This window comes from Stegostoma tigrinum, chromosome 12, assembly GCF_030684315.1.
Source record: "Stegostoma tigrinum isolate sSteTig4 chromosome 12, sSteTig4.hap1, whole genome shotgun sequence".
In the NCBI taxonomy this organism is placed as follows: Eukaryota; Metazoa; Chordata; class Chondrichthyes; order Orectolobiformes; family Stegostomatidae; genus Stegostoma; species Stegostoma tigrinum.
Genome location: NC_081365.1, coordinates 189,122 through 206,089, shown reverse-complemented (window position 1 = coordinate 206,089; position 16,968 = coordinate 189,122). Strand labels below are relative to the sequence as shown.

Genomic DNA, 16,968 nt, shown 5'->3' with positions numbered 1-16,968 from the left:
AGGGGCAATGTCTCTATTACCCCGATGGAAAATCTCTTACCCCAGGGGAATGTGTCGACCACCCCCAGAGGCATACTCCACTCCAGGAAATTACATCTCCCATGCCCTGGAGAAATCTCTCTGCTCCTCCCCCCAGAGAATATGCCTACCACCGCCATGAGAAATATCTCCAACCCAGGGGAATCGCTCTACCACCACCAGGGAAAATTTATCGTCACCTCCAAGAGAATTTAACTTGTGCCATTTCAAACTGTCAGTAGGTTCAAAGTGAATAACTGAATTAAAACAGGATGATTCTGAAGTCCATGAATCTAAAACTCACCTATTAACCGAGATTGAAATATCCCACAGGATGACAAAGGAGCATCATGTTCATAATCCTTGGTACCACCAGCTCGCCGGGGGATACTGTGAGGGAAGTTCAAATCTGGTCTGATATATCTACCTAAGAATATGAAAACAGATGTGTGACTTAGATAGGCTGTTCAGGCCCAATGTTTCAGTGTCCCTGTTTTGCAACAATGTATGATTTGAGGAAGTATTAACTCTGAGTTTTGATCACAGATGCTGTCAGACCTGCTGATCTTTTCCAGCAACCTCTGTGTTGATGTATGATTCCTGAGTGTCAAGGGATGGGTGAGAGGAAGAACAGGTTAGGGAGGCAGATACAGGCTGGGCAGGCTTTGGGATGCAGTTGGGGAAGGGGATGAGCTGGGCTGGTTGAGTGATGCGGTGGGGGGAGGGGACGAATTGGGCTGGTTTTGAAATGTGTGTGGTAGTGATAACGGGAACTGCAGATGCTGGAGAATCCAAGATAATAAAGTGTGAAGCTGGATGAACACAGCAGGCCAAGCAGCATCTCAGGAGCACAAAAGCTGACGTTTCGGGCCTAGACCCTTCATCAGAGAGAGCTCTCTCTGATGAAGGGTCTACGCCCGAAACGTCAGCTTTTGTGCTCCTGAGATGCTGCTTGGCCTGCTGTGTTCATCCAGCTTCACACTTTATTATCTTGGGTTTGGAATGCGCTGGCGGAAGGGGAGATTTTGAAGCTGGTGAAGTCCACATTGATACCATTGGGCTGCAGGGTTCCCAAGCGGAATATGAGTTGCTGTTCCTGCAACCTTCGGGTGGCATCCTTGTGGCACTGCAGGAGGCCCATGAAGAACATGTCATCGAAAGAATGGGAGGGGGAGTGGAAATGGTTTGCCACTGGGAGGTGCAGTTGTTTATTGCGAACCGAGCGGGGGTGTTCTGCAAAGCGGTCTCCAAGCCTCCGCTTGGTTTCCCCAATGTAGAGGAAGCCACACCGGGTACAGTGGATGCAGTATACCACATTGGCAGATGTGCAGGTGAACCTCTGCTTAATGTGGAAAGTCATCTTGGGGCCTGGGATAGTGGTGAGGGAGGAGGTGTGGGGGCAAGTGTAGCACTTCCTGTGGTTGCAGGGGAAGGTTCCGGGTGTGGTGGGGTTGGAGGGGAGTGTGGAGCGAACAAGCGAGTCACGGAGAGAGTGGTCTCTCCGGAAGGCAGACCAGGGTGGAGATGGAAAAATGTCTTGGGTGGTGGGGTCGGATTGTAGATGGCGGAAGTGTCGGAGGATGATGCGTTGTATCTGGAGGTTGGTGGGGTGGTATGTGAGAACGAGGGGGATCCTCTTGGGGCGGTTGTGGCGGGGGCGGGGTGCGAGGGATGTGTTGCGGGAAATGCAGTCAAAGGCGTTCTCGACCTCTGCGGGGGGAAAGTTGCAGTCCTTGAAGAACTTGGACATTTGGGATGTGCGGGAGTGGAATGCGTCATCCTGGGAGCAGATGTGACGGAGGCGGAGAATGTCTGTTGTCATTTCTCTTGGTCAAGTCTCTTGGCTCAGAGATAGCGAAACTATCAATGGCACACGAGCCCTCCCAAAGAATCTGTCTCACTATAAGATAAATTGCACACCTGGTCTGAGCTTCAGATTGGTGGTAAGGTTAATAAATATATAAAAGGCAACATAATCAAGAGGTTGATATAATTAATTAATTAAATTTCATTGGGAATAGATCACAGGTGATATGGAAAACATGTCTGCAGCTGTTGTTTGAATTTTTTGCAGCTTCAGCTCAAATTTCTTGAACTGAAGGCTGAACTACAGACTACAGAATGTACAAGGGACGGGGAAAAATTAAATGCATGTATTGAATATGGAGACAGTCACGTCTCCTAGAGTAGGATCTTCTGATTCGCTGATTAGTTAAGGCCAGTGGGGTATTAACTTCTGCAATTGTGCCAACAGTATGATGTCTTGCTTGTTCAGATGAGAGCCAGACCTGCAGTGTGGATGTGGAAATTGACCATGGAACAGGACTGTGATGGCCTAGCAGTATTATCGTTGGATTGTTAATCCAGAGTCCCAGGTAATGCTCTGGGGACCTGAATTCAAATCCCATCATAGCTGATGGTGGAATTTGAATTCAATAAGAGTTTAACAATGACATTGAATCCAATGCCGATTGTCAGAAAAACCCATTTGGTTCACTAATGTTCTTTAGGGAAGGAAACTGCCGTCCTCACCTGGTCTGACCGATACGTGATACCAGACCCATAGCAATATGGTTGATTCTTATACTGCCCTCTGGGATGTGCAATAAATTCTGAGGGCCAGTGATGCCCTCATCCCAGGAATGAATTAAATAAAACTCTTCAAGTGGTGAAGGGACAAGGAATGTTGAGTTACTAGGGGATAGTATAGTGAGGGGAATTGACACTTTTCTCTGCAGCAAAGACCGTGAGTCCAGACAACTGTGTTGTCTGCCTGGTGCCAGGGTTCAGGATATCTCCTCAGGGCTGGAAAAGAACTTGCTGTGGGATTGGGAGGATCCAGTTGTTTCGGTCCATTTAGACACCAATGACATAGGCTGAACTATGAAAGATTTTTGACAGGGAGAGTATGAGAAATCAGTCATTACATAAAAACAGCAGAACCTCTCAGGTTATAGTCTAGGCTGTGGTGGTGTAGTGGTCATGTCCCTATCTAGTGAGAGCTAGGCATGATGAGGCTGGAGTGCCTTATTGAACCCTACAACTCCAATTTAATTTAGCTTTGCTTATTTATTTGTAGGGTGAGTGGTGGGGAGAGCACTGGGGCGCATTATTACAATTACAAATGTTATTTTAATTTGATCCCCTTGTTTTCTTTTCAGTTACAGAGCTCTAGTGGACTCTGACTTTTATTTAATGTGGATTTTTTTTGCAAAAGAGTATTAACATGACTGTAAGGAGGAGTCAGGCAGAAGGAGAGCTATGTGTGTCTGACTGAAGAGGTGAGTTCTTTGTGAACTAAATCAGAAAACTATTCTGGAGTATTTTGTCTCAGTGATGGTGATGGTGATGGTGATGGTGATGTCTGGGATCATTTTTAACAGTCTCAGTGTGGAGGCAATACCACAGAAAAAGCATTTTGTCTCAGTAAGGTCTTCACAGTTGGGCTCAATCCTATTGAGGTAACACAAGGATTACAACTGCTCACAATACACATTAAACATTGGGATGTGGAGACCAATTTTATTATTTCCAAATCAACTGCAGGCACAAAACTTGGTGGGAGTGTAAGATGCAATGAAGCTTCATAGAAAGACAGAAACTAGCAGCAGGGGATGACATTTGTCCCCTCAAATCTGATGCACTATTGTAAATTTGGGTAGCATAGTTGTGGACTATAAAGCAGGATGTTAGAATTTGGTATTTGCAAAATGTTGGTGTTTGTAAAATGTTGGAGTTTGCAAACTGCAATGGAGAAAAGTAGTTGTGGAAGCAGAGTCATTAGAGAGATTTAAGCGACTGCTGGACATGCACATGGACAGCAGTGAATTGAGGGGAATGTAGGTTAGGTTATTTTATTTTTGGATTAGGATTATTCCATGGCACAACATCGTGGGCCGAAGGGCCTGTACTGTGCTGTACTTTTCTATGTTCTATGGTCTATGTTCAGTGTGGTCCATTTAAAACATAATGTATTTTTCTATGCCCGGAGATTTAAAAAGGATGCCTGTGGATTTGCAGGTGCACAAAGCACCTGAATTGAAACATCTGACTCAAAAGGTTATATTGTTAGTTGGAAAAGCAACATTTTTACCAAAATAACAGGCTTTTGAATATAGCCAATTAATTTAAACCAGGACCTTAGATACCAAAACCAATTAAAGGTAAATCTGATAGTTCTGACAATATAGGACCAATCCTATTGTAAGAAATTGATATGTCATCAAAGGTATAAAAGATGAGCACATTTGGACAAAAAAGGGAGAGCCAACTAAGTTCAGCAGAGGTTCACTTGGCTGATACCGTGAATAGCAGGACTGTCCCTGAGAACAGATTAGCTCAACTGGGCCTGTTTTCACTAGAGTTTAGAAACATATAACATTCTAACAGGACTAGACAGATGAGAATCAGGGAGGATGTTTTCCCAGCTGGGAAGTCTGAACCAGGGAACGCAGTCTTAGTATACAGGACAGAGCATTTAGAGCTGAGATGAGGAGAGATTTCTTCACTCAGAGGGCAATGAACCTGTGGAATTCTCTGTCGCTGAAAGCTGTGGAGACCAAATCATTGAATATATTCAAGAAAGAGAAATATATCTTTTAGATATGAAAGGCCTCAAGGGGTACAGGGAGAAAGCAGGAAGAGGGCATTGACCATGATCCTAGGTTGACCCCCCCTTTTGCGAACTAAAACCCAGAGAGGCATACCCAACCCTATATCTGTTAAAAGAGATCCCAATCTGTTATGAAGGAGTGGTTGAATAAAATAAAACCCCTGACACCCATTTTATAATCAACAAGTAAAAATTCATTTATCCAACTTTAACAGTGAACTAACAGTCTGACTTTCTAATTGCTTGCTGTACCTGTCTGTCTACTTTCATTGACTGGTGTACCAGGACACCCTGATCCATTTGTACATCTGTATTTCCCAATGTATCACCATTTAAATAATACTCTGCCTTTTTGTTGTTCACAGAGAAGTGTATAACTTCATATTTAGCCATGTTATACTCCAAGTGAACTCATATGAACTGTATCAAACACAGAAGTTGCTGGAAAAGCTCTCCAGGTCTGGTGGCATCTGTGATGAGAAAAACAGAGTTCATGTTTCAGGTCCAATGACCCTTCCTCAGAAAAGTTCGTATGAATTGTATGTGCTTTGTTCTAGTTTGTGAGATGACATGTTTGTGTGTATGTTCTAGTATGATCATCTCAGTAACATGTTGAAAAAAATGATTCGGTACAAGTATAGGTTGCACCAGTAAATAGGTAGGGAGGAGGGCAAAGAGAAAATTGCAGGGAATTGACTGCTACTTTATCATGAAATTTACCTGAGATTACGAACTGTCCACTTATCATCTGAAACATACCTTCAGTGGTGATGCATTGTGCCAACCAAGACTTTCCAAACACCAGGTCAACTCTCTCAGCATGTCGCATAGTCAGAACACATCTCCTCAAGTTTGCTGCTTCAATCAACTGCAAGACAGGATAGATTAACAGTGAAGGTGTAAATGTGGACCTCGAGTTAAGGATCAATATTTCACAGAATTGAACTTGCTTATCATGAAATATGACTTGTATCAAAATGGATTTAAAAGCTAATCTCAGAAACAGTGACATTGAATCCATTTTTGTAAAAGCCCATGGCTTTCCCTACTGTCCTTTAGGGAAGGCACATGGCACAGTGGTCAGCACTGTTGCCTCAAACTGCCTGGGACCTGAGTTCAATTCCAGCCTCAGGTGATAGTCTGTGTGGAGTTTGCACATTCCCCTTGTGTCTATGTGGGTTTCTGCTGGGTGCTCCAGTTTCCTTCCAAAGTCTAAAGATGTGCAGATTAGGTGGATTGACCATGCTATATTGCTCTGTAGTGCAGTCTAAGTAGGTTAGCCCTGGTAAATGTGGGGTTACGGGGAAAGAGTGGAAAGATTGAATCTGGGTGAGATGCTCTTTGGAAGGTCAATACAGACTTGACGGCTGATTGGCCTCCTTCCTCACTGCAGGGAAATGATTCCATTATTTTCTGGCACTACCATCATTACTTGGCCTGGCCTGGCAGACATGTGACTGCAGACCCACAACATGTGGTTGACTCTCAGCTGCCCTCAGAAATGGCCTAGCAAACTGCTTAGTTATAACAACCTGTTACAATGTCTAATCAAAGAATGAAACTGGGTGGATCACCTAACATCATCCTAGGCACCAGATACAGCAATGACAAACACAACCCTAATGATCCTGCAAAGCCCACCTTATAATCAGTTGAGGGCTTGTGCTAAAATTGGGAGCTGTCTGACAGAGTAGTTATGTGGTAGCCTGGTGTAGTCACACTCAGGGAATGAGATCCTACAGACTTTAGATTGGAAATAGCCACAGCTTAAAAATCAAAGTAAAAGTCAAAATCAAGACTGGATGCTGGCATTGATAAGGAAGATCGACAGCTCCCTGGTGGGTGATAACAATATTAACCTATGATTTAGAATGTGCACACCTGTGTTTTCTATATACATGAAGGAAGACTGGAATTTGGATAACGTGATATGAATAATATAAAGTTATTCATTTTCTGTATGCTTTGGAGTTTTACTTTGATTTATTAACTTAGGTGAAACTCTTCTTGTGTCACTTCAATGAAACAATTGCAGGCGTGTGCTCAGTCTCTACAGACTCTTCAATAATGAAGGTAAGACAATCATCACTACCCCGGACATGTCCTGTCCCACCGGGAGGATTGATCCAGCAGAGATGGGGGTGCAGTGGGATACAGTCAGGTGGGAGTTGCCCTGGGAATCCTCAATAAAAACAGAAAGATGCTGGAAATGAGAAACATCTGGAAAAACTCAGTAGGTCTGGCACCATCTATGGAGAAAAATCAGAGTTAATGTTTTGGGTTGAGTGACCCTTCCTCAGAACTGATGGAAGCTGGCAAAATGTTGTTTTGTTATGCAGAAGATAGGGTGGGGAGAGGGTAATGAGTAAGCAACAGGTGGAGATGGAACCCAACGAGAGTGAAGAACAGTTGGACAAAGGAGTGGATAACAGTCAGTCAAGGAGAATGAATATCTGCTAATGGGGACTATCAGTGGCGAACAATGGGTTGTGTGTAATAGCAGGCCTGGTGTGTGGGGATTGGAGTAAGTACAAAGAGAAGGTGTCTCAAGCCCTAAAATTATTGAACTCGATATTGAATCCAGACGGTTGCAGGGTCCTCAAGTAGAAAATGAGGTGTTGTTCTTCCAGGTTGTGCTGAGCTTTGCTTGAATACTGCAGCAAACCTGAGACATAGATGTTGGCCAGAGAAGAGGGTAGTGTGTTGAACTGGCAGGCAACTGGAAGCTCAGGATCCTTTCTGCGAGCAGAAGGAAGGTGTTCCGCAAAGTGGTCACCCAGTCTACACTTCGTTTCCCTAATGTAGAGAAGACCACGTTGTGAGCAGAGAATGCTAAATTGACTAGTGTGCACTAGTGTGCAGAGACTAGATTATGGAAAGTGCAGGTGAAGTGTTGCTTCACCTGGAAGGCATGTTTGGGCCCTTGGGCACTGAGGAGGGAGGAGGTAAATGGGCAGGTGTCACACCTTCGCTGGCTGCAGTGGAAAGTAATGTGAAACTGTGGGGGTGGGGCGTGGTGTTGGCAGTAAAGGAAGAGTGTCCCAGAGGGAACTGCCCCTGCGAAGGGTTGCAAGGGAGGGGAGGGGAATATGTGTGAGGTGGTGGCATCTCGCTGGAGGCACCTGGTATGCCTGGACATGGTGGCTAATGATCTTCTGAATGTGGATGCTATTGGGATGGTAGGTAAGGATAAGGGGAACCCTATCACTGTTGTGGGAGAGAAGAGTGGGAGTGAGGGCTGAAGTGCTGGAGATGGGTCAGACATGGCTGAGTAACCTGTTGACAATGGAGCTGGGGAATCCTTGGTTGAGGAAGAAGGTGGATATTTCAGAGGCTCCCTTGTTGAAGTTGGCCTCATGTGAACATATGCAACAGACACAAATGAACTAAAAGAATGGAATAGAGTCTTTACGGGAAGTGGGCTGGAGGATGTACAGTCCAGGTAGCTGTGGGAGCTAGTGGGTTTATAATGGATATTAGTGGCCTGTCTATCCACTGAAATGGAAAGAGAGATGTTTAAGAAGGGAAGGGAGGAGTTAGAGATTGACCAGTTGAAGGTGAGACCAGGGTGGAAATCAAAAGTAAAATTGATAAACTTTTCCAGTTCTGGATGAGAGACAGAAGTAACACTGATGATATCATCGATACACTGGAGAAAGAATTGTGGGTGATGGCTGGAATAGGGCAGAAACAAGGAATGTTCCATGTACCCCCAAAGAGACAGGCATAACATGGGCCCGTAGGTGACCCTGGTAACCCCTCTGACCTGAAGAAAGTGAGAGGAGTTGGTGTGGACTTGTTGGGCCAAGTACACTGTAGGGATTCTATAAAAGATGTTGTTCAGGGTGAGGGCAAGCTCGGCCAGGCGGAGGTGGATGGTTCAGGTCTTTATCATAATTTGTAACCCCATAGCCTGGCATATCGGAACCAGATTTGTAATTCAGAGGATGAGGCAATCAGCCTTCCAACAGACACAACAGGGAGTGAGGTGGTTTATAAAGAAATGCGGTCAATGGAGCGTAATTGTGGACACAGAGATGGTTTGAGGTGTGTATACTTCAATGCTAGAAGCATCAGAAATAAGGTGGATGAGTTTGGAGCATGGGTCAGTACTTGGAACAACGATGTTATGGCCATTACAGAAACTTGGGTAACTCAGGGACAGGAATGGTTGTTGGAAGTTCTGGGATTTAGAAGCTTTAAAAGAAAAAGGGAGGGTGGTAAAAGAGGTGGGGGAGTGGCATTGCGAGTCAGGGCGAATATAGCAGCTTCTGAAAGGCAGATCGAGAATGATATATCTATAGTCAGTTTGGGTTGAAGTCAGGAATAAGAATGAAGCAGTCACTTTGTTGGGGTTTTTTTTAACAGACCCCCTAATAGTTTCAGAGAAGTGGAGGAGCGGATTGGGAGGCAGATACTGGAAAGGTGCAGAAGTGACAGGGTTGTAGTCATGGGTGGCTTCAACTTTCCAAATATTGATTGGAAACTTTTTACTTGTAACAGTTGAGTTGGAACGGATTTTGTCCAGTGCATTCAGGAAGGATTCCTGGCACAATATGAAGACAGACCAACTTGAGGAGAGGCCACTTTGCATTTGGTGCTTGGCGATGAACCGGACCAAGTGTTAGACCTGTTGGTAGGACAGCATTTTAGTGGTAGCAATCATAACTCTATTACTTTTACAGTAGTGGTGGAAAAAGACAGGTACATACAGCAGGGTAAGGTTTCTAATTGGGGTAAGGGTAATTATAATTCAGTTAGGCAAGAACTGGGTAACATAAAATGGAACAGATGCTGTCAGGGAACAGCACTATAGAAATGTGGAGATTGTTTAAGGAATGCAGACAGCGTGTGCTCGATATGCTTGTCCCTAGCAGGCAGGGAAGATGCGATCGAGTGAGGGAGCCTTGGTTCTCAAGAGAAGTCGAACGACTGGTTAAGAGGAAGGAGGATGCTTAGAAAAGGGCTAGGAAACAAGGAGTGGAAAAGGTTTGAGTGGGATACAAGTTATCCAGGAAGGAGCTGAAAAAAGGGCTTACGAGAGCTATAAGGGGGCATGAGAAAACCTTGGCAGATAAGGTAGGTCAAGAATTGTAAAGGGAATTTGTGCACTGAGCCTAAAGAGAAAGGACAGGTCCTTAATAAATACTTTTCTTTGGTATTCACAACTGAGAGGGACCTAGTTGCAGAGGAGGACATTGTGAAACAGGCTGGTAGACTAGAGGAGGTGGATGTTGGTAAGGAAGATGTGCTAGGAATTTTGAGGAAGTTGAAGATAGATAAGTCCCCTGGGCCTGATGGGATTTATCCAAGGATTCTATGGGAAGTGAGGGAGGAGATCACAGGGCCTTTGGCGATGATCTTTTCGTCCTCACTGTCCATGGGAAGAGTGCTGGAAGATTGGAGACAGCTAAAAGAGGGAATAGGGATAGCCCTGGAAATTACAGGCCAATTAGTCCTACATCAGTGGTGGGCAAATTATTGGAAAGCGCTCTGAGAGACAGGATTTATGATCATTTGGATCGGCACAGTTTGATTTGTGATAGCATGGATTTGTGAGAGGTAGATCATGTCTCACAAACCTTACTGAATTCTTTGAAGAGGTGACCAAACACGAGGATGAAGGTGGAGCAATGGATGTGGTATACATGGATGTAAGTAAGGCGTTTGATAAGGTTCCCATGGTAGGCTCATGCAGAAAGTAAGGAAGCATGGGATGGGGGAAATGTGGCAGATTGGATTCAGAATTGGCTGACCCTTAGAAGAAAAGAGCGGTAGTGGATGGAAAATATTGAACATGGTGCTCAGTTACAAGTGGTGTACCACAAGGATCTGTTCTAGGTCCTCTTCTATTTGTGATTTTTGTAAATGATTTGGATGTAGGAGTGGAAGGGTGGATTAGTAAGTTCAGACGATAAGAAGGTGAGTTGAGTTGTGGACAGGGCAGAGACTGTTCTAGCTTACAAAGGGACATTGATAGGATTCAGAGAAGGGCTGAGAAGTGGCAGATGGAGTTTAACCCTGAAAAGTGTGAGGTGATTCATTTTAGAACATAGAACATTACAGCACAGTACAGGCCCTTCGGCCCAAAATGTTACGCCGACCTGTGAAGCCAATCCGACGCCCATCTGCCCTGCTCTATTCCATTATCATCCATATGTTTATCCAATGACCATTTAAATGCCCTTAAACTTGGCGAGTCTACTACTGTGGAGCTGGATGAACACAGCAGACTAAGCAGCATCTTAGGAGCAGGAAAGCTAACATTTCAGGCCGAGTAGATGCTGCTTGGCTGCTGTGTTCATCCAGCTCCATCCCTTGTAATCTCAGATTCTCCAGCATCTGCAATTATCTATGAGTCTATTACTGTTGCAGGTGGGGCATTCCACGCCCTTACTACTCTCTGGGTAAAGAACATACCTCTGACTTCTGTCCTATATCTATCACTCCTCAATTTAAAGCAATTCCAAGTTTCCAACTTTAAATACATTTAAGTCGTCGTTGGACAAGCATATGGACGTACATGGAATAGTGTAGGTTAGATGGGCTACAGATTGGTATGACAGGTCGGCACAACATTGAAGGCCGAAGGGCCTGTACTGTGCTGTAATTTTCTATGTTCTATGTCCTCTTATGCTAGCCATCACCATCTGAGGAAAAAGACTCTCACTGTCCACCCTATCTAATCCTCTGATCATCTTGTATGTCACTATTAAGTCACATCCTAACCTTTTTCTCTGCAGCGAAAACAGCTTCAAGTCCCTCAGCCTTTCCTCATAAGACCCTCCTTCCATACCAGGCAACATCCTGGTGAATCTTCTCTGCATCTTTTCCAAAGCTTCCACATCCTCCCTATAATGCGGTGACCAGAACTGTACACAATACTCCAAGTGAGGCCGCACCAGAGTTTTGTACAGCTGCAGCATGAACTCATGTCTCTGAAACTGAACCCCTCTACGAATAAAACCTAACACACCATACGCTATCCTAAGAACCCTATAATCCTCGGTGGAAACTTTCAGGGATCTATGCACATGGACACCAAGATCTCTCTGCTCATCCACACTACCAAGAATCTTACCATTAGCCCAGTACTCTGAATTCCTGTTACTCCTTCCAAAGTGAATCACCTCACACTTTTCTGCATTAAACTCCATTTGCCACCTTTCAGCCCAGATCTGCAGCTTATCTGTGTCCGTCTATAACCTGAAACATCCTTCCGCACTATCTACAATTCCACCGACTTTAGTGTCATCCACAAATTTACTAACCCATCCTTCTACACCCTCATCCAGGTCATTTATAAAAATGACAAACAGCAGTGGCCCCAAAACAGAACCTCGTGGTACACCACTAGTAACTGAACTCCAGGATGAACATTTCCCATCAACCACCACCCTCTGTCTTCTTACAGCTAGCCAATTTCTGATCCAAACCGCTAAATCACCCTCAATCCCATGCCTCCATATTTTCTGCAATAGCCTACTGTGGGGAACCTTACCAAGCGCTTTACTGAAATCCATATACACCACATCAACTGCTTTACCCTCATCCACCTGTTTGGTCACCTTCTCAAAGAACTCAATAATGTTTGTGAGGCATGACCTATCCTTCACAAAACCGTGTTGACTATCCCTAATCAAATTATTCCTTTCTAGAGTATTATAAATCCTATCTCTTATAATCATCTCCAATACTTTACCCACAACCAAAGTAAGGCGCACTGGTCTCAAATTACCAGGGCTATCTCGACTCTCCTTTTTGAGCAAAGGGACAACATTTGCTATCCTAGATAATAAAATGTGAGGCTGGATGAACACAGCAGGCCAAGCAGCATCTCAGGAGCACAAAAGCTGACGTTTCGGGCCTAGACCCTTCATCAGAGAGGGGGATGGGGAGAGGGAACTGGAATAAATAGGGAGAGAAGGGGAGGCGGACCGAAGATGGAGAGTAAAGAAGATAGGTGGAGAGAGTATAGGTGGGGAAGTAGGGAGGGGATAGGTCAGTCCAGGGAAGACGGACAGGTCAAGGAGGTGGGATGAGGTTAGTAGGTAGATGGGGGTGCGGCTTGGGGTGGGAGGAAGGGATGGGTGAGAGGAAGAACCGGTTAGGGATGCAGAGACAGGTTGGACTGGTTTTGGGATGCAGTGGGTGGGGGGAAGAGCTGGGCTGGTTGTGTGGTGCAGTGGGGGGAGGGGACGAACTGGGCTGGTTTAGGGATGCAGTAGGGGAAGGGGAGATTTTGAAACTGGTGAAGTCCACATTGATACCATTAGGCTGCAGGGTTCCCAAGCGGAATATGAGTTGCTGTTCCTGCAACCTTCGGGTGGCATCATTGTGGCACTGCAGGAGGCCCATGATGGACATGTCATCTAGAGAATGGGAGGGGGAGTGGAAATGGTTTGCGACTGGGAGGTGCAGTTGTTTGTTGCGAACTGAGCGGAGGTGTTCTGCAAAGCGGTCTCCAAGCCTCCGCTTGGTTTCCCCAATGTACAGGAAGCCACACCGGGTACAGTGGATGCAGTATACCACATTGGCAGATGTGCAGTTGAACCTCTGCTTAATGTGGAATGTCATCTTGGGGCCTGGGATGGGGGTGAGGGAGGAGGTGTGGGGGCAAGTGTAGCATTTCCTGCGGTTGCAGGGGAAGGTGCCGGGTGTGGTGGGGTTGGAGGGCAGTGTGGAGCGAACAAGGGAGTCACGGAGAGAATGGTCTCTCCGGAAAGCAGACAGGGGTGGGGATGGAAAAATGTCTTGGGTGGTGGGGTCGGATTGTAAATGGCGGATGTGTCGGAGGATGATGCGTTGTATCCGGAGGTTGGTAGGGTGGTGTGTGAGAACGAGGGAGATCCTCTTAGGGCGGTTGTGGCGGGGGCGGGGTGTGAGGGATGTGTTGCGGGAAATGCGGGAGACACGGTCAAGGGCGTTTTCGATCACTGTGGGGGGAAAGTTGTGGTCCTTAAAGAACTTGGACATCTGGGATGTGCGGGAGTGGAATGTCTTATCGTGGGAGCAGATGCGGCGGAGGCGGAGGAATTGGGAATAGGGGATGGAATTTTTGCAGGAGGGTGGGTGGGAGGAGGTGTATTCTAGGTAGCTGTGGGAGTCGGTGGGCTTGAAATGGACATCAGTTACAAGCTGGTTGCCTGAGATGGAGACTGAGAGGTCCAGGAAGGTGAGGGATGTGCTGGAGATGGCCCAGGTGAACTGAAGGTTGGGGTGGAAGGTGTTGGTGAAGTGGATGAACTGTTCGAGCTCCTCTGGGGAGCAAGAGGCGGCGCCGATACAGTCATCAATGTACCGGAGGAAGAGGTGGGGTTTGGGGCCTGTGTAGGTGCGGAAGAGGGACTGTTCCACGTAACCTACAAAGAGGCAGGCATAGCTGGGGCCCATGCTACCTCCCCACCTATACTCTCTCCACCTATCTTCTTTACTCTCCATCTTCGGTCCGCCTCCCCCTCTCTCCCTATTTATTCCAGTTCTCTCTCCCCAACCCCCTCTCTGATGAAGGGCCTAGGCCCGAAACGTCAGCTTTTGTGCTCCTGAGATGCTGCTGGGCCTGCTGTGTTCATCCAGCCTCACATTTTATTATCTTGGAATTCTCCAGCATCTGCAGTTCCCATTATCTCTGATACATTTGCTATCCTCCAGTCTTTTGGCACTATTCCTGTAGACAATGATGACATAAAGATCAAAGCCAAAGCCTCTGCAATCTCCTCCCTTGCTTCCCAGTAAATCCTAGGATAAATCCCACCTTGCCCTGGGGACTTATCTATTTTCACACCTTCCAGCATTGCTCCCACCTCCTCCTTATGAAACTCAATCCTGAATGCAATAATTTTAGGGCCTGAGCGTCTTATCCCTTGTCCTTACCCAAACCCCACATGCAAGGCCTTGTCATAATCTCAGTTGCTATCACAAACAACTCAATGTCAGCTGCTGATTACCTTCTTTAGCAGCTGTTCATTCTCCCATGCTGATCATTACCCATTCTTTTGTCTGCCCAAGTATTGTTTCTGTCTCTCTCTTGCTGGGTCTATCTCCATTTTCCCACTCTTGCTGCTTCTCCCCATTCCATCTTCAGCATATAAACCAACCTTTTCCTCACTACAATTGGTTCTAAGAAGGGTAACAGGAACCAAAATGTTAATTTACTTTCTCTCCACAGATGATGTCAGACCTGCTAGGTTTCTTCAGCAATTTCTGTTTTGTTTCTGAAATTGGCTTGTAACATACAATCAAATTAGTAGCTTTACCAATCAATGAGCTTACGATCAGGGATAATGGGAACTGCAGATGCTGGAGAATCCGAGATAACAAAGTGTGGAGCTGGATGAACACAGCAGGCCAAGCAGCATCTCAGGAGCACAAAAGCTGACGTTTCGGGCCGAGACCCTTCATCAGAAAAGGGGGATGGGGAGAGGGTTCTGAAATAAATAGGGAGAGAGGGGGAGGCGGACCGAACATAGATAGAGGAGAAGATAGGTGGAGAGGAGAGTATAGGTGGGGAGGGGATAGGTCAGTCCAGGGAGGACGGACAGGTCAAGAGGGCAGGTTAGTAGGTAGGAAATGGAGGTCTGGCTTGAGGTGGGAGGAGGGGATAGGTGAGAGGAAGAACAGGTTAGGGAGGTGCGGACGAGCTGGGCTGGTTGCGTGATGCAGTGGGGGGAGGGGACGAACTGGGCTGGCTTTGGGATGCAGTGGGGGGAAGGGAGATTTTGAAGGTAGTGAAGTCCGCATTGATACCATTAGGCTGCAGGGTTCCCAAGCGGAATATGAGTTGCTGTTCCTGCAACCTTTGGGTGGCATCATTGTGGCACTGCAGGAGGTCCAGGGTGGACATGTCACCTAAGGAATGGGAGTGGGAGTTGAAATGGTTTTCGACTGGGAGGTGCAGTTGTTTACTGCGAACCGAGCGGAGGTGTTCTGCAAAGCGGTCCCCAAGCCTCTGCGTGGTTTCCCTAATGTAGAGGAAGCCACACCGGGTACAGCAGATGCAGTATACCACATTGGCAGATGTGCAGGTGAACATCTGCTTGATGTGGAAAGTCATCTTGGGGCCTGGGATGGGCGTGAAGGAGGAGGTATAGTGGCAGGTGTAGCACTTCCTGCGGTTGCAGGGGAAAGTGCCGGGTGTGGTGGGGTTGGAGGGAAGTGTGGAGCGGACAAGGGAGTCGCAGAGAGAGTGGTCTCTCTGGAAGGCAGACAAGGGTGGGGTTTGAAAAATTACTTAGTGGTGGTGTCGGATTGTAGATGGTGGAAGTATTGGAAGATGATACATTGTATGCGGAGGTTGGTGGGGTGGTATTTGAGGACGAGGGGGATTCTCTTTTGGCAGTTATTGCGGAGGCGGGGTGTGAGGGATGAGGTGCGGAAAATGTGGGAGACACGGTCAAGGGTGTTCTCGACCATTGCAGGGGGGGGAGGTTGCGGTCCTTGAAGAACGAGGACATCTGGGATGTGCGGGAGTGGAATGCCTCATCCTGGGAGCAGATGCAGCGGAGGCGGAGGAATTGGGAATAGGGGATGGAATTTTTGCAGGAAGGCGGGTGGGAGGCGGTGTATTCCAGGTAGCTGTGGGAGTTGGTGGGCTTGAAATGGACATCGGTTTGTAGGTGGTTGCCTGAGATGGAGACAGGAAGGTCCAGGAAGGTGAGGGATGTGTTGGAGATGGTCCAGGTGAACTTTAGGTTGGGGTGGAAGGTGTTGGTGAAATGGATGAACTGTTCGAGCTCCTCTTGGGAGCAAGAGGCGGCGCCGATACAGTCATCAATGTACCGGAGCAAGAGGTGGGGTTTAGGGCCAGTACAGGTGCGAAAGAGGGACTGTTCCACGTAACCTACAAAGAGGTAGGCAGAGCTTGGGCCCATGCGAGTACCCACGGCCACCCCTTTGTCGAAAGGAAGTGGGAGGAATTGAAAGAGAAGTTGTTGAGGTTGAGGACGAGTTTGGCTAGGCGGATGAGGGTGTCGGTGGAGGGTGACTGGTCGGGTCTACGGGACAGGAAGAAGCGGAGGGCCTTGAGGCCATCTGCATGAGGAATACAGGTGTATAGGGACTGGATGTCCATGGTGAAAATGAGGTGTTGGGGACCAAGGAATTGGAAGTTCTGGAGGATGTGGAGGTCGTGGATGGTGTCATGGATGTAGGTAGGGAGTTCCTGGACCAAGGGGGAGAAAATGGAGTCCAGATAGGTGGAGATGAGTTCGGTGGGGCAGGAGCAGGGGGAGACAATGGGTCGACCAGGGCAGGCGGGTTTGTGGATTTTGGGAAGGAGATAGAAACGGGCCGTGCGGGGTTGGGGAACAATGAGGTTGGAGGCTGTGGGTGGGAAATCA

The 16,968-nt window shown here is 46.9% G+C and overlaps 1 protein-coding gene across 2 annotated transcripts in view; it reads right to left on the bottom strand.

Annotated features, from left to right (window-relative positions):
- The window catches only part of LOC125456989 (ubiquitin-associated and SH3 domain-containing protein A-like), a 163,566-nt gene that overhangs the window by 63,814 nt on the left and 82,784 nt on the right, over positions 1–16,968 (bottom strand). For both annotated transcript variants that reach the window (XM_059650053.1, XM_059650054.1), the window contains 2 exons: positions 5,390–5,498; positions 323–445 (listed from right to left, as the gene is read on the bottom strand). In XM_059650053.1, the coding sequence (XP_059506036.1) occupies positions 323–445; positions 5,390–5,498 (232 nt within the window). The remainder of the gene's footprint in view (positions 1–322; positions 446–5,389; positions 5,499–16,968) is intronic.